Raw genomic sequence first — 17,746 nt, 5'->3', positions numbered from 1 at the left:
TCTTTTTGGCAGTAACAGTACACAATACAATGGGATAACAAAAATACGCGTTCTTCCAACTGCCTCACTGCCCGTGCACGTCCCCTACTCTGCTGTCTTCCTCACGCACCAGTTCAGGATGCGCACTGCTCTCGCACAAACTACTGGCATGCACACATTCCTTATCCACCGCACACCATCTCCACACATCCGGTCGGACAGCCAACAGCATCAACTACGAGGGGCTCCATCCTGCCACTCCTCGCGACACCGTCCGCCACGGTTTCTCTTCCATTCACGTCTCTGCACAGCGGATATCCACCGCACACCATCTCCACACATCCGGTCGGACAGCCAACAGCATCAACTACGAGGGGCTCCATCCTGCCACTCCTCGCGACACCGTCCGCCACGGTTTCTCTTCCATTCGCGTCTCTGCACAGCGGATATCCAACAGCTGTCATCCTCGTCTCTGCACAGCGGATATCCAACAGCTGTCATCCTCTTGGGTCTCTACACAGCGATGACTTGAGGCCATCGGTCCTTTCGCTTCTGTCCTTTTGCCTATCGGCTCCTCTTCACCCGTGCCGCTCTCCCTCAGGACCCGCACAACCTGGGTCCGCACTCCACTCCAGCACAGTGATTCTCTTCCTCGGCGGGAAATGTGTTCTACCCCCGGTCACAGTATCACACCCAACGGCCACGTCGCCCGAGCGCACTGCCGCCCCCGGTCACTAACTCCTGGCAATTGTAGACCTTCGCCTCCGGGCCTCAACCAACGGTGATCGGTCAACTACCCAACGCGCCTAAACACATTCAGCACTCACTACAGTACGGTCTCTCGTCTGCTAGTGGGTACCTCTTGCATACGTCCACCGACACTTCCAACGACGTCATACGAAACTTGCCACAGCTATCAAGCCGTTCCACTCGGGCCATGTAACCGCACACCATTCCGACGTACCCGTGACAACCGTGGGCCTCGCTTGTGCCGTCTCTTAGTACTTCAACCAACCCCAAACCAGCGGCGTGCCGTAATCTCGAACTCATCATAACCGTGGTCAAGTCACACGTTCCCTGCTAGTCCGGCTACCAACCATAGCTCACTCAGGTGTCCTTCGCGCGCACAACATTCTCCTCTTCAAGCAATTAATCGCTCAACTACCCAACGCACTTAAACAGCTGATTGAACTCCCAAATGGTGCAGCTTCTGACGGTCTCGCCGCAGCCGCGCCGGGCCGCTTCCCTGTGGGCTGAAAGTAAAGGTTTGAGCTACCTGTTGAGACTACGCATGTGAAAAAACTGGTTGTCAGGTCTACTGGGTGCCAGGGAGGCTGAGTCTGCTGAATTCGCCTGAGAACTGCACAGGGCCGGGATTGCAGTAGAAGTCGTTTTTGGCGAGTGTCTGTTGGTGAGCGAGGTAGGTTTCGTACTCATCAAAGTCGGTGGTAGCGCAGGCTTCGAGTTGTGAGCCAATTTTCCGTGCGCCGAACTTCCAGTTTTCAGAACTGGCGGCGGTGGCGACGGTAGTCATGACGCCATAGACCTTGGACTGTGCAGCCATGGCGGCGAGGCAGCCGTGTGCGAGGCCGAGGCTGCAGTCCGTGGGGCTAGGCCAAGCAGCGCGCGCCTGGAGGCCCATGTAGTAGCAGACAGGTGCGTATTTCCCCTTGAAGGCGCGGCCCTTGAGTTCCTGCGCGACCAAAGCGGCCAGCAGCTGGTCCAGCGGCAGTTCGCTGTTGTCCACGGCACCCGAGGGAGTGGTCTTGTTAAGGGCGGCACGGAAGCTCTCCACAACGGCTGCGGGAGCAAGTTCCGCCGGAACAATCTTTGTCTTCTTCATTTCCGCTAGTTCCGGAATTCGGCAGAGACACGATTCTGGCAGCAACACGCAACCGAAGTTCTTCCCGCCCTCTGCACGCCTCTCTACCAGGTCCGCCAGGTACTTTACCGCACTCGACAAACTCGTGTGCTTCTCCGCGCATAACACTCCATTTACGTTCGTCTGCGCCGCCACCTCCAAAGCCAAACGCGAACCACCCCTCACCTTCACGAAGTACCAGTACTTGGAAGCCGAAGCTGCGTCCGTCAACAAGTTACCCACCAACGACGCGTACGTCTTCGCCGTCGTATCGAACCCCACCGGCCCTCGCACACCTGCCACGTTACCCGCGCCAGAAACCGGCACGAACACAACGTTCGACACCACAGCGCACAACGCCCCCACCGCCTGACCCACCGTCGAGTCACCCAACACCACCAACGCCGACAATCCCATTTTCTTCACCACCTCCGCCACCGCCTTCTCGTTCCCCGGAAGCTGCGTCCGCCGACTCGTACCAGCCACCGCGAAACCGCCCTCGTGGGCGTGCTTCTGCGCCGCCACCGCATCCACCGTCTTACCTTGGCCCTGCAACAACTCCTCCAGCCCCTCGAACACCACGCAGTCGCCCAACCGCGCCGTCACGCCACACAAAACGTCCGCCACACCTGGCGCTGGGGAACCCACCAAAACCACACCCACCTTCGCAGCCTCGTCGGCGGCTGCGCCTCCGGTAACGGCGAACCCGTCACCGCTTGCACCCAGGTGTGCTTCAGGCTGCCCGAGGGCCTTCATAACGAAGTCGGTGTCGACGTGAACTTCGTCGGCGCCGCGGAGGCCAGTCCTTCCGGCGAGGTAGTCCGCGGCGGGCACCTCAATCATGAAGTTGGTTACGTCTGCGAGTGGTCCTTCGAACTGGATGGCGCGGGGATAGTTGTAGCAATCCTGTGTCTTCCAGGCGTCCCGGGCCAGTTTGTAGGCTTGGTAGAAGGGTGAGTCAAGTTCGACGAGGTATTTCCTGATGACGGGTACGTCGTAGCCCTTGCGGCGTTCGACGTTCATCATGATGGTTACGGGACAACCGGCAGGCACCCACTCGCTGCAGGGCTTGTGAAGGCCTCGGACAACGGCCATGTAGCCGGTTACTCCGTTGTCGATGAGGGCGCCGGCCGTGTGGCCGAGGGCGTAGCAGTAGTTGCTGTCGAAGTTGGAAGGCATGGCGCACCGACCTTCATAGCCGAAGTAGTGATCGTGGGGGAAGAAGCACTGCTCGGGGAAGCCGCGGCGCTTGAGTTCGGCTGTGGTCATGAGGATGAGGAGTCGCTCGGTGGCGATTTTGGCGACTTGTACGTTACCGTGGGAGTCGCGCTCGAGAAGCAACTCACCGCGGATGGCCTCAGGCAGTTCCTCGAAAACCGCGAGGGAATGGGGACATAGCTTGGTCTTGTCGAAGACCGAAGAGCCGTCGCCCAAAATATCGTTGATTTCTGAAATGAGGGCTCCCACTTCTGGAATGAACTCAATCAGGCCCTCCGGCAATAGCACCACACCGTAGTCCTTGCCCAGCTTGTGCCGTGCCTCCACCATGTCCGCGACCTCCGCGCAAATGGACATCAGGGAGCGTTTCTCCGCCTGGACCTCCTCGCCCACAAATAGCAAGTTAGCACGCGTCTGGATCGCCACCTCCAGGCCAATGTTCGTGGCCGACCGCCCCATCAGCCGCACGAAGTGGTAGCGGTCCTTGTTAGTCGCCGCATCCTTACAGAGGTTGCCCACCAACTCGCTGTACACTTTCACCGCCGTGTCAAAGCCGAAGGAAATCTCGATGTACTCATTCTTTAAGTCGCCGTCGATCGTCTTTGGCGCTCCAGCCACGAGTGTCTTGCAGCCATTGGCCTTGAAATACTCGGCCAGGATTGCTCCGTTCGTGTTGGAGTCGTCACCTCCGATTATGACAATCCCGTGGAGGTCGAGGTTGACGCAGATTTCCATCGACGCTTTCTTCTGTTCCTCCGTCTCGATCTTGTGGCGGCCCGAGCAAATCATGTCGAAACCCCCCATGTTTCTGTACTGATCCATGTACTCTGGCGTGATCTCCACGTAGTTGTGTGTGAAGATACCGTGCGGCCCGTTCTTGAACCCAATTAACTTCGAACCCGCATGGCATTGCTTCACGTAGTCAAAAATGCCCGCTATCACATTATGACCGCCAGCAGCCTGGCCACCAGACAACACGACGCCAACACGAAGCGGCTCGTGGCCCGCAAACGTCTTTTTGTTCGGTGCATTCACCAACTTGACAAACTTCTGGCCCCACGTATTCGGGAACTTCTCGGCTAAGACTGCAGCGTCCTTCACCACTGGACTCACCGACTCGTCCGTCTCCGCCACCACCGGTGCCCTTAGGGCTTCAGGCAATACCGGCTTCCAGGCACGACGCATGGCCTGCATAGGAGAACAAGTCGCGGGCTCGGCAATCATCACACTAAAAAAAACACCACGACTTCAAAATAAACTTGTCCTCCAGGGCGGCCTGTGTGCGCTGAACCGGCTGGGTAGCCAGACGCAAACACCCAGTTAACGACAGCCAGGCGGGTTTGGTAACTGGGAAGATATCGGCCCGAGAGAAGGTGATTTGGGTCCGGATGGAGTTAGTTCGGACGGGGGGTATTTTTGGCGAGATAAAAGCTTTATGTCTAAGCTGGCGGCGTTTCTGAAGAATAAGAAGAAGACAGGCGCTAAGAAGCCGGAGGTAGAGGAGACGGCAGCCGTGGCGGTGGTGGCCGCGCCGGCCAGCGACGCTGCGGCACCTGCTGTGTCGGCTAAGAAGGAGGCGTGGGAAGACGACGTGGTGGACGTGGAGATTGTGCCTGTGTCGGTGGCCAAGCAGGAGAACGGTTCGGACTTCGAGGACGAGGAGATCGACTTGCCCTCCTCAATGGTGCGCGGCAACTTCGAGTGGAAACGGTCGGAAGAAGAAGAGCGCAAGTTAGCGGAGAAGCGGAAGCAAGCCGAGGCCGCGGCAGAGGCACAGAAGCAGGCCAGCTCCCGAGTCTTTCCTCTGGCCAAGAAGAACAGAAACAACTACGTCCTTAACGACGACGACTGGCTCTCTCTCGAAGACGCCGCCGCTAAGGAGAAAATAGCGCCTGTACTCGAAGTCAAGGAAAAGAAGACCAGAACCAAGAAAGAGAAAAAGGTCTTTGTCCTCGGCCAGTCTGTAGCCAACAACGAATTCCGCGTTCTGAAGTGCCGAGATATATGGAACGTGGTCGAACCTTGGAATGCTTCAGAATATACCTGGCCCACTTTCGCCTCCACTTCTTAACCACCACCCTCTTTACCCCCGAAACCTCTATTGTCTCCATCCATCTCTGCACCCATCTTTTCTTGCGGGACAAGGGGTTGAAGGACTCGACGCCACGGGGCTCGGGGTGGGATAGAGACCTGGGACTGGGCGGAAAGCAGAGGGGGAGCAAAGAAACGGAACACGCATCAGGGGGCTGCCACCCGGCGTGGGGACTAAATTATGTCGTGCGAGCATTTAAATGAGCGCCTGGGAAGCAACAAAGATGTCGGTGTCTTGCTAGAAGAAACCGGCTCGGAGATCCAGCGGATAGCTAACGTGCACATTGATGAGCTACAGGAACTTATCGCGGGCAGGGATTTCGCCTTGTCCAAATTCCCAAGGACTTTGACCGTCCTCAAGGATATTGACTCATCCTTAGGCCAAATAATCGAGCTATCCGACGACGTCTGTGGCGCCCACTCGCTGAAAACAAAACTGAATTCGCTGGAGAATTCCTTGGTTGTGTTGCAGAGAGCGGAGAAATTGTTGCAAACGGCGAAAGACTTCGATAAGAATGTCCACGCTCTGGAACAAATGCGCGATAGGGTGAAGGAAACATGCGCAGCGGGGGAGGCGACAGCGGCTATCACTTTATTCGTTCAAGGAATTCCTTTGCTGAACTGGTGGCACCACTGCTACACCGACAAGGGAGCCGTCGCCACTCTGGGACTCTGGCGGTTTCCCAAGGTGCATCGAGCCGAGGAAGAGCTCAAGACTACAATCGAAGGGTTAATTCGAGACAATTTGGTGCTAATGATTGAACGCGACTGCGGTCCGATTAAAAAGCTCTTACAAGCGCTGCCCGAATGTCCTTCTATAGGCGGTAGATTCGATCAATTGCTATTGGAGACTTTATTAGGTCATTTTATTAGTGTGTGCACACACAATCCGTTTGTCGCAGAAGGTGTCCGAAATACGTTGGAGGATATTTTGAACCTTCCATTGCGCCGGGAATTGATCCAGAGTCTTATTACCAAGCTTCTGTCGCATGTTGTGGTACGTAATTGCGCACAAGATATTTCTCTAATACAATCCACGTTGATCGCAGCAATGGTGACTATCCAAAAACATGATTCGTTGATGGACCCGGGTTGTGACGCCAGTGAGAGCGATACAGAGGAAACCAAAGCATATGAAGATGATTGTATCATAGTGGACTGGAAGAGTCTGCGGACCCAACATGCGCTCCGTATGAAGGGCGAGTCGAAGACGGGAGGCGAGACTGGCGCGCCAGAGACAAATGCGGATCTGAATACAAAGGGTGGTCAGGATTGGATTCGACTGACAGTGGCCTTCAATCAACGTTTATTCTTGCGGAACTTCGAGGCTAGTCTGCAACAATTTCCTCTGACGATTACCGCCACTTTGCACGCCATTCAGAATGCGCACAAGTCTGGCGCCAATGCGCCAAAGTCTTCACTGGGTACCAGTCAATCACCAGGTACAATATATGGTAGGAATATGAACAATGGTGGGGCAAATTCAGTGAAGTACTTGAGCAACCTCTTCACTAAAGAATTACCCAATGTGGTTAACAGCATATCCAATTTGGGCGATCTTGCCGCCACACTAGATTTCGACGAACTACGGCCGGGTCTCGAAGATATTCTTAATAAAATGATATCAGATATAGAGAAGAATGTCTTTCATACATGGAACACAACTTTTCAGGACGACTTTGTTGGGGGTCTTGAATTCCTGAGAATGCTATACCACATAGAACACGAAATCCTTCCGGGTATAGCACAAGCTCTAACCAGTTTCCAAGAGCCGAATGAGATGGACATATTAGCACAGGTGATACCAAATTTGACGGCAATAGTTAAATTGGCGGAAAGTGTATGCCGGAACTCTGTACGCTGCGAATATGTTGATATACTACGGTTATTTCCTGGCCAGGATAAGAACAAGGGTCCGACCCCCGCAGAACAAGCTGCAAGTTTCACTATGGATATGTTCAGACTGCTGTTTGAAGATGCATCCGAAGAAGCATATGTAGAGAAAACCATTCTACTCTACATTCTTCTCGATCTTCTCACATCTTACGATAACTTCATACGAAAAGTACTATTGCACACATATATACCTTACCCCCAGACGCAGCTCCACTTACAGCTTCACGGGGGTGCACGGGGGTCCACACTATGGCAATTTCCGCAGTTACCGGAGGATGCGGACCATGCCACTGTACATGACGGCATTTACGCTATATTGTCTTTGGTTGATTCTTTGTTGATCGATGATTTCGAGGAGTCCAAGGAGGAGACACTCCGGATGTACAAGCAACTTTATTCCGTTGCCTCGAAGCTGAATTGCCCGACGACCCTGGACAAGTTGCAATACCATCCGTCGGACCTGGAACTGCAAAACCTCGTCCCGTACAGATTTTTACCTTTCGTGGATGGCGTTGAATAGAGCTGTCGCTGGATGTTTCCAGTTTGTCCCTGCGTGGTTGCAAGTCGATCAGGGATAAACCGGCGAAAACTCGATCAGGGATAAACCGGCGATAAGCTCGGAACAAGGGAGGTTCCGGTCGGGGAGTGGTAAAGATTTTGGGCGACCATCTCAACCAAGTACTTTGCTGACCATCGAGGAGTGTTGAGGCTGAGACACCAACCAGGAGTGTTGAGGCTGAGACACCAACCGTTTCAGGCATCAACGGTTTGCAACATGGGTTGTCGAGCGCCTGAGGCGTCGAACTGACTCTGCTGCGATGAGTACGGCGGTGACGACGAAGCTGTACCAGCAGAGGCTGCCGGCGATTCTCCAGAGCACGGTTAGGTCTGCCTACAACGGTGAATGAAAATGGTGATGCATTTGCGTTACCTGGTGCTCGCAGGCGACTCCGTGGTAGTGTTCGGTCATGTCGCCTTGTCAAGAAGGTTTTTTTTTAGATTTTGAATTCATTAAATTCAGTGACCAGATTTCACTTGCCTTAGATTCGGGTGCGGAGTAGTTGTCCGGCGGTGTTGAGTAGGAGTACGGCGTTGGGGGGAATATAAATTGCGTTGGAGAGTGTGGCTTGTAGTTTGGTGTGTGCCGGTTGTAGCCAGTGGTGTCTTTGAGGAGCGGGTGGACTGCAGCCTTCTTTCTCTAGGAGTAGTAGTAGTGCGTCGTTAGGTCTTTTACGGGTGAGGTCGTAGACGGTGATGGAGCAGTCGCACCAGACGACGATGAGTCGGTTGGTGAGTGGGCAAATGAATAGGTGGCAAGGCCAGCGAGTATCGCGTCCTTTGAGGCAGGTGACAGTACGGCGGTCGAAGTTGAGTAGGCGTAGACAGCCGGAGACGGTGCCATAGATCACAGCACGTTCGGCCGGCCACCAGACGACGCCAGTAGGATGGTCATTAGCGCAGTATGCCAAGTCCGCCAGTAGCACAGAAGGTCGCAGCATGGGCACGGCACTGCCCGGGATGGACATGAAATTAGTCCAAACCAGCAACGCACCTGCAGCCTCTCGCATCGCCGCCGCGAACTCCGGCAGCGATGAAGCCTGGTGCTCAGACAGAGCCTGGACCTTGTTACCCACCACCTGCAACTGATTGGCCGCCGCCGGTACAGCACCTGTCACCGAAGATATGGCGGAATCCTCCTCACGTGCCAGATGGGCGTAGATGCGCTGCACTGAACCCACACCCTTGCCTCCCGTCACGAACAATAACCGGCCGTGCTCCACCGGGATCGGCTCCACAAAACGCGCACTCGTGTGTGCGTGTAGTGTCAACAGTGGCAATGCACGACCCACCACCAACGTCTCGCCGCTCCGAATCTGGACCGTGTTCGCCGCGTCGTGGAACAACTTCCACGCAAACACGTAGCCCTTCTCGCTCGCCGCCCACAGGTCCTCGCGCGACCAACGCAGCGCCAACAAGTCACCGGCCGTTCCCGCGCTTACCGTCGCTGACGCGTGGTGCGTTACGAACTGAGACGCCGTCGCACTCGTCCGCCGGGACGCTGTTGGCAACATCAAGCCCTCGGTTCGAACCCCAGCAGTGCCCGAAGCCGACCCGAGGCCTGCACTGGACATCAGCCCTCCCGAGGCGCGAGGCCCGGCGCCCAGGCTCGCGGCCGCACCGGCCTGGGCACTCGGGTTCTTCAAACTGCTCCGTGCAGGCAGCTTCATGCCCACATGCTTCCCCTCCGACACGCGCCGGTCCGATACTCGGGGATCCGACACACGGGGATCCGACACCCGCGGGTTCGATTCCATGGGCCCCCGGTCCAACGGTTTCTGGTCAGAAGGCCCCCGGTCCGAGGCTTTCTGGTCAGGGACGGCTGTGGTGCCACCCGAGCTCTTGGGCGAGATGCGTTCGCTGTTGGTGGTGCCGTTGGAGCGTTCTACGGCGAGAGAACGCTCGGAGCGGTCGAGAGTATGGCGATTGGTGAGAACGGTGGAGACGTTGTCTTCGCTGGGCAGACAAAGACAGCCCAGGTAGCTGCAGTCGCCTGTCTTACGCGACGGTGCGACGCCAAAGAGGCTGACGACAGCGTGCATCTCGCCGCCCTCGATTGTCTCTGGTTTGGCAATGATTCCTGCCAGCACAGACACGCAGGGGTGCGGCGTAATACCCGTAATCTGCGCCAGAGCCGGATTCGCAAACTCGGGTACGGTGCCGCCGCCATGCGACGCCGGCAGCGTATCCTGAACCCGACTTATGATTTTCATGCGCTGCCGCTCTGAGGCGTTAAGTATGTATGTCCTCCACCAGGCCGAGTGCATGCCATTCAGACTGCTGCGTGCGATAACTCCCAGCATCGGCGACAGCAGGTCCGCGTTGTACGCCAGTAGATCTAGTGGGTCCATGAAGTCGATGCCCGTCAAGTTCAATACTTGCAGCCCCCGATTTGTCGCTACTGCGATAAAGGGCAGGAACGATCGCGTCTGGAACGGTAATGTGAGAGCCCCGGGCGTTCCGAGGTACGGCCACAGCACCTGCGAATTTGAATTCCGCGTCAACGGAATCTGGTATTGAATCGCACACATATTCACCGCATACAAGTTGTTGTGACCCTTGGCGCCCGTGCCAAATGTAGTGATTGTCAGACTCTCGCTTCCGCCTTGCGAAAGTTCTCCTGTTCGCTCGTTTGTGCCGAAGGGGCCTGTGCGGTCGGCTGTGCGGTCGGCTGCGCGGTCACCGGCTGTGGTGAGGGCGGAGGCTTGATTGGAGGAGGCTTCGGTGTGGCCGGTGCTGCTCTGTTCACGTGTGAGTGAGGTGACGACGTACGCGCTCAGATTGGTATTAACGAGTTCGGAAGTAAGTTCGATTTTGCGAATGACTTCCTTCATTTTTGGACTCGGATCGCAGAGCTGGCAGAGTTTGAGGACGTCCGACCGTAGGATGATACCGACCCAGGCGGTGCCGGGGGAGCCCGAGAGTCTTCGGGACAGGGCCCTGAATTCGCCGGCAGTGAGCTGGATGAGGATATACTCGAGATTTCGGCGGACAGCTTTTTGGTAAGTCCCAGCACAGAACTTCGCCAGCACGCCCTTGATGGAGTTGTACTGTGGAATGAGGGGGTCGAAGGGCTCGGGATGCAGTTCGGAAGACCAGGTGTTCAGGGTACGGAGGTGTTCAAGTATCGTCTCGCAGCTACCCAAGCACACGTATTGGAGCACGACATGGCGCAGTTGTTTGAGGATATTGTTACGGAACTCGGCACTTTCCTCGTGCACAACGCCGCCCGTCTGGCTGTCATCGTCGAGAGTGCAGAAATAAATGTCTTGGGTAATGGTAAGGAGCATGGCACTGACACACGCGCGTGCTGTAGTTGGTGTGATGCCGCGCCCTTTGATGGTAGCGGCGAGCGTGTGCAGACGCGAGATGCCGCGACATACCTTGAGCTGGCTTGCCTCATCGCCGAGCAGTAACCACCCGTCTTCACAGGCCTCTATGGTGGCACTGGCATCGGTAACACAGTAGCCGTTCAGGACGCCGAACAGAGTTTCGAACGCGGCAATTGAGGCGCCCAAGACCGTGAGCATGATGCAATAGGCCAGGGTCCAGAGCGCCTGGCCGTTCGTCGGGTTGAGAAACACGTCTTCGTGCAAGTACTTGGTCTGCATCAGGTGTAGTAACGTCAACTGTAACGTGACACTAGCTAACACTCTTAGCTGCGACTGTCGGACGTGCGTAAAGTCGTCCAGCACCGCATACAGAATCGTACATAAAACATTTACAGTACCAATAATGATACTCTCCGCGTCGTGCATCTGCAACATTGAATCCACTGAACAACCCAAAACGTTAGTGGTGTGGTAGTGTTCGCGGAACTCCGCGTAGTTAACTGACCGAGGGTCTCCGGCCAGTGGGAAGAGACGACGTAATAGCGGACTGTCGATTGATGAGAGCGACAAGGTGTCCTTGACGTTCGTTCGCCGACTTGATTGCTTCAAGATCGTCAAGACCACGGCCTTGGGCAGTGTCTCGATCAAAAGCAGCAATTTGGAATACTCCTGGGCGGAGCCGAACATTTTACTCCACGTGGAGCCGACCAGTGGGTAGGTTTGAGTGAGGGGCACACCCTCTTCCTTCAGCAGCTGGAACATCTGCAGCAGCTTGGGTGAAAACAGCGGTTCGCTGAACCATGGATTGCGGTCACCGGCAGCGGCGTCTTGGACCTGGTGCAGGTCGAGCCACTTGCCTAAGATGTCTCTGAGGTTCTCGGAGCGGTACTGCCCGATGACCTCGCTGCACTGCAGGGCGTACCACTGGCTGATCATCGCCTGCAGAACGTAGTCGGGGACGCGGTTCATGTACTTCTCATAATTCCGGTTCAAGAACGCAAGGAGGAAGACGGAGAAGATGAAGTGGCGTCGGGAGAGTGCCTCAGTGATAGAGCGCAGCGTGCTTTGTAGGAGCGGAATATCCCGGAGCGGATAACTGGGTAACGAGGCGAGCAAACACGAAAGAACATTTGGGCAGGCCGAGAAAGAGCTGAACCGTCGCAGACAGACCTCGGAGCCCAGGACGTAGCCATGCCAGCTGGGTTGTTGCTGTGAGGGAACGAGTTGAGCTACCGTGGCTGCTTTATTCTCAAAGGCCGATTCGGGATCGATAATACGCGCGTCGCCACTCCTAAGGAGACGCTGGGGCGAAGAGGGCGACTCGAGCAGAGAACGGCAGAACATGGTCAGAGATAGATCCTGATTTTCATCTGCAGCCGGCAACAGTTTCTGCCTGACCATATAGTTGACGGTAGGGTAACTGGCATCTTGTAGAATATTTAGATCGTAGCATCGAGCGAGAAAGCTGGCAAGCTGACAGTCGTGCAGATAACGCACACAGATGTCCACAACGTCCTGGCCGCTACGACCTAGCACGAAGAAGGCGAGGGCGAGCACGTAACGTTTTTTAAGGATTAATTGCCAAGCATTCTTCCGTGCGCTGATCATCCAACGCTCTTCAGCGAAATCATTCCGTAAAAATTCACTGACGGTCTGGTTTTTGGCCTTTTGGTACAATCCAGCGAGTGTGAGATGCTTACCAGCCAGACAGTAGAGCACTGCCACTTTCTCCAACACCCTCTGATCTCGCTCACTCTCGTGGTCCAAACTCATTTCGTGCAAATATTGCGATCGTGGCAGCGCGTCCAATACCTCTCGCAAAATCTCCGGTGATGCCAGCCAGTAACCAGCCCCTACCGACGCCATATCTTCCCAAGTCATCGGTCGTCCGGGATCTAATGCTCGCCCACGGTTCCGCATTACTATCGCCTCTCGCAATAATAAACGCTGATCCTGTACGATTAAACCTAAACACAACTCGTCTGTAGACATCGACCGCTGAGGCTCCAACTGCAACTTCAGGTCCTCAGTCAACTTCTGCCGGTCCTCGCCCTCGCCCCAATCTCCTATCGAGAAACTTGACCGACTCACCGCCACCAGGAACAATGTTGACGCTAACAAGTCCATCGTGCATACCGCCTCCATCTCTTGCCCTGTCACCGACGCGTGCAACGCTAACCACGAACGCTCGGCCAACTCCATAAGCCCCGCCTCCGACTCGAATCCGGTGTCTGATCCGTCGTCTCGAGTCCCGGGGTAGAATCCGGTATCCGCCCCTGTGGAAAAGGCCTCGGGGGTGAGGCCGCACAGAGTCGCGTTTTCGGCTAGCTTCCGCGCCAGCACAAAGTCGATCAATCCTAGCAGCCGGATCATCTCCACGCCGCTGATGTCTAAAATTAGCCGCCAGCCCTTCAGGTCCCCGCCCTGATCCAGATGTTGGGCGCGCCGCAGCAGGTGCTTCAGTCGATAACGTAGCTCTTCCAACTCCGCCGTCGAAATAAACTCCTTCTGACTCTTGCTCTTCGCCGCTCCCGGGGTCTTCGGACTGCCCTCGGCTGCACCCGACTCGCTCGGTTGCGGCGAGGGTCGTCCTCCCTCTGCAACCATGTCCGCGATCATCGAAGACTCGCCAGTAAGCTCGGGTGACAAGCCCGCCAGTCCGCTGTCCGGGAGGCCTCCTCGGGTGGGCCCGGTGGAAGTAGACGGGTGGCCCCCTAGGTCGCCGGTTCGATTCCCGGCTCCGACTTCGCCGGAGTCGGAGCGGGGGTACTCGGCGCCGTGCAGGAGATCGTCGAGCAGGAGGTGACCGGCATCATCGTCGCTTTCGTCGTCGTCATGGCCGAAGATATCGTCATCGGAAAGCGAGGCGGCGTTTTCAAATAGTTCAGCGGCACGACCGCCACCGCCGCCAGCCGCAGCGGGTTTGAAGTCAGCTGCGACTTTTTTACGGGCCATCAAGACCTCCATGGTGGGAAGTCTTAGAAGTTTGCTGATGAGTTGGGCGTCCTGAGGGGTGCCGTAGCGGTGGAGAGAGGTGCTCATATCTTCGGTCTCCGACTGGAAGTGGTAGCAGGAGATTTCATAAAGACCGCGAAGGACCCAAAGGACGAGAGCCACATGACCGGTACGAAGCCACATCCAGAGCACATCCGGGTGGTGTATTTGCTTCGGTCCTGGCCCATTGCGGTGTTCAAGTGTGATGACTTTGGATGTAGCGCTGGGTACGTCAACGTAGACTTTGCGTACGAGTTGTTCGTTCAATATGCCGCCAGTTGAGTAGCTGACTAGCACGGGTAGTCGGATCTGTTCCCCGCTGGGAATGAGAGGACTGTCGCCTGCCCATTGGACGCAGTGGAAGTGCGACTGGGCCGAGATGTGTGCGAAAGATCTGTCTGAAGTACCGGTCTCCTTTTCAGGTGCATTCAGACCAAGACCACTAAATCTGGGTCCGCCGGCAGCTGGAGGGCCGCGGGCGGGCAGCAGCGGCGGTAGGCCGGATTGTTGGCGTTCCGGAAGTGCGTGGTCGGAGATGTCTGCATGATGGACTAGTGTGTGTAAGGGAATTGCCTTCCAAATTAAACCACTGCATTCGGTGCCCTGACGGAAACCGTCCATGCCAACGTTGGGTACGGACTTGCACTTGGCAGCCTGCTCGGGACGCAGGCCGTCGGCCACAGGCATAGAGGTGACCACGAAGGGGCGCATGGATGGTACGGGCAACCAGGTAACAGTGGTCGGGTTCTTGAGACTGGGTCGCGCCGGCGTGATCAGGGACTGGTAACGGTGCAGCAGCGGCGGTGCTGGCAGGACATGCACCTCCGGCCAGTTGAGCAGCAGAATCTCGGGCGACCGACTCATACTAAAGTGACACGGCGAGTAGAAAGATAACAGCTGCCTCGGCGAACAGTACGTGTCCACACACATCCAGCGACTCAGGTCTGCCCCCGTGACCCGGACCAACACATGGTTACCCGGCTGCGGACCCGCGGGCAGCGACAGCGATGTAGAAGAGAGAGTTTTCGAACCGAACGACGCGTTCGACTTGGTCCCACGCACACTCCCGCTGGTCCCACGCACACTCCCGCTCGTACCGCGCAAACTGCCACTCGTAGCGGGACCCGTGCGGGAGCCGTGGCGAGAGCCGAAGCGCAGAGAGTTGGCCACCTTCTGCCAGGGAGTCACCACACGCTTTTTGTCCGCCTCCGCGACTCGATCCTCCGTCTTGGCGGCTCCAAGAGCGAGCGTCGCCAGATACCGCGCCGCCTTGAGCTGAACGTGCTCGGCCACACTACGGCACGTCTTGGTTATGTAGTCGTCCAGATGGATAACCTGCACCGCCAAGTGAGGCTGAATGTAGCCATTACCCGCTGGCCCACGGCCTGCGGCCAAACGACCCAACTCGTTACTCAGCAAATCGTGCTGGTCGCGACAAGCGAAGGACGAACGATACTCGAAAATATATAAAGCCGCATTGGAACACAAAATGGCCAATGTGCGACTGGACAATTCCATGTCCATCACAAAAGGAATACTGCTCATCGAACGTACACTAACCGGCGTTTTGCCACCTTCCTCCACCTCGTTTGAAGCCTTGTTAATCGCGTCACGTTTCCAGATCGGAATACGTGCTAGAAAGTACGGCACCAGTACCGGCTCATGTGTCCGTGGACTGAAGCTTAAAGCGTACACACCGGCTACCAAGGATGGAGTGTCCATCGGCAGGGGTACCTTGAATGGCAAAAAGGATCCGGCATATTTGCCTTGGTCCGCCGTGTCCTCTGGGTCTCGTCGTGGTTCGTCTTCTACGATGTAGTGCAGCAAGGTGCTTTGTCGAGGAACCGGATCAGGTTGGTTTACTCCGGGTTCTTCGAGAACAGGGAAGCTGGCTAGGAGGTCAAAACTGTTCCAGGCGGAGTCCGAGAAGTACCGGACACAGGAGTTGATTAAGCTGGCATTCAGTTCATGTTCGTCGTTCTTAACGTCGTGATTATGATTCGGACACTCTTCCATGGTCGGGAGGTCGAGAATGCACATGGGCAGCGTATCCGTTTGGCCGTTGGTGTCGTCTCGTATGTTGCCCGGAAGTCCGGCTTCGAGCGTGCCTTGTCCGTCAAAGAGGTTCTTGCTGGGTATGCCCAAAAGATAGGGCCGGCAGTAATCAAGGTAGATGTCGAGGCTGGATTTATCGAACACTAGCGTGCAAGGGTATTGACCATGAAGATCTGGTTCGGTAGGCGAGGAGACAGCGAAGGAGGTGATCAGGACTTGTTCTTCTTCGGTGTTGTCGACGGATACGCCGAGATGGAGCACGAGGCGCACGGAGGTGTCCTTTCTGTGGTGGGTTTTGCTCACGTGCATGGAAAGGATATTGCTGTTCACTTCGCACGCGCGATCCTTATGGATTGTGGAGGGGTGGAAGGTTGTAGATACGCAAGAGAGTAATGACTGGATTACATTGCGACCGAGAAGGAGTGCGGCATTCACGACAACACGACAGCGGATGTCCATGGCCAGCGTGAAGGCGATCAGTTTCCGATCGCCAGCGGTGACGGCGAGGAAGAGCTGGTAGGGAGCGTCATTGCCGTCCAGCGGGACCTCGACGAGGTACTGGAGGGGGATATGCAAACCGTCTTCAGTCAACGAAGACAGATCCACAACCGACTCAGGCGGTAGTCCAATCGCCTCACACGCGGATGCCTTGTACTTAACCACGGCCGAGCCAAGTGTGTCCAGACATACTGCGTCCACATAAGGCGTCAGTTTCTGCCAGGACTCTCGCGGATCCAAAACCTTCATGCGTCGCTGGATGCTTGATTGCAAAGGCGCCGCGCCCGATGACGAAAATGTACCTTGTACGCGCAGCGGCGCCATCGCCTGTAGAAAGTTCCACTTGGCGCGCAGACACACACTTTGGGGGTTCTGCACATTCGCCAGAGACTCACGGACGAACGATGGCAGACCCAGGTTTGGGTCCACCGCCGCCAAGAGCCAGTGGAAGTCGTTCGTGTTCGACTTGACCGTAATCTGTTCCGAAGACAATGGCCGCCGTGGGTCTCCTTTGCGCGTCAGACTGCCCGCAACCAAGGCCGTTCGCGTGCTCGACACGTCCACGCAACTCTCGCGATGACTCTGGCTCCACGCACTTAATATCGGGTGCGATCCCCCGACGAGGGGATGAGCACCCCCCGAAACGTTGCCCGAAGCGCTCCCCGATACGTTGCCACTCAACACTGCTGGATTAGAGCCCATTGGGTTGGTGCCCGCCGCCGTATGCGCACCATTCGAACCCAGGACCATCGAACTCCCCAATGCCTGGCTACTGCCCATCGAGTAAAAGCCGTGCGGGTCGATGTCCTCAACCCCCAATAAACGCGTCGCCGATGCCGACAGGCCCAAAGACGCACGACACTGCAACCTAGACGGGTGCACGCGCTGCGAGGACTCGGGCAGTCCACTGGCCAGCCCCTCCGTCGCGTTGAATGGTAAGATGCCCACACCGTTCACCGGCAGGTCTAAACAACACATTTTGAGCAACGACTGTGTGGGTGTGTGATGACAGTGTGATGACACGAGTGGCGACGCTACGGACACACGATCGCACAAGCTTACAAGACTCTGATTCCAGTTCCATCAAATACCTCACACCAACCGTGCGACGTTCTCTCTGGAATACAGACATTTACACGGTGGAGTTACACGGTGGAGTTACACAGTGGAGTTACACAGTGGAGTTACACGAGGGTAGACGGGAGAGAGGGGCGGTTACATGGCTGGACCGTCCGGTGGCGTCGGAGGCTACGAAGCTGAGTTG

The 17,746-nt window shown here is 56.3% G+C and overlaps 4 protein-coding genes across 4 annotated transcripts; 2 read left to right on the top strand and 2 right to left on the bottom strand.

Moving 5' to 3' along the window:
• Positions 1-1,294: 1,294 nt before the first annotated feature.
• Positions 1,295-4,282, bottom strand: GNI_184070 (phosphofructokinase; the record flags this gene model as incomplete). Its single annotated transcript, XM_011135268.1, has 1 exon — positions 1,295-4,282. One exon carries the CDS (start codon positions 4,280-4,282, stop codon positions 1,295-1,297), a length of 2,988 nt encoding a protein of 995 aa, XP_011133570.1.
• A 211-nt stretch (positions 4,283-4,493) lies between these two features.
• GNI_184060 (hypothetical protein) lies at positions 4,494-5,129 on the top strand (the record flags this gene model as incomplete). The annotated part of the gene is made up of 1 exon (XM_011135267.1): positions 4,494-5,129. One exon carries the CDS (start codon positions 4,494-4,496, stop codon positions 5,127-5,129), a length of 636 nt encoding a protein of 211 aa, XP_011133569.1.
• A 201-nt stretch (positions 5,130-5,330) lies between these two features.
• GNI_184050 (hypothetical protein) lies at positions 5,331-7,565 on the top strand (the record flags this gene model as incomplete). Its single annotated transcript, XM_011135266.1, has 2 exons — positions 5,331-7,214; positions 7,311-7,565. The coding sequence occupies 2 exons, from the start codon at positions 5,331-5,333 to the stop codon at positions 7,563-7,565; spliced, it is 2,139 nt and encodes a 712-aa protein (XP_011133568.1).
• Positions 7,566-8,085: 520 nt separating this feature from the next.
• On the bottom strand, positions 8,086-17,447 carry GNI_184040 (RAVE 1 carboxy-terminal protein; the record flags this gene model as incomplete). The annotated part of the gene is made up of 1 exon (XM_011135265.1): positions 8,086-17,447. A coding segment is annotated over one exon (9,362 nt), but the record flags the coding sequence as incomplete, so codon positions are not given.
• Between the last annotated feature and the right edge of the window lie 299 nt (positions 17,448-17,746).

This window comes from Gregarina niphandrodes (assembly GCF_000223845.1).
Source record: "Gregarina niphandrodes unplaced genomic scaffold scaffold00073, whole genome shotgun sequence".
NCBI lineage: Eukaryota > Apicomplexa > Conoidasida > Eugregarinorida > Gregarinidae > Gregarina > Gregarina niphandrodes.
Note: the sequence above shows the minus strand (reverse complement) of the source record. Positions and strands in the feature narration are given on the sequence as shown.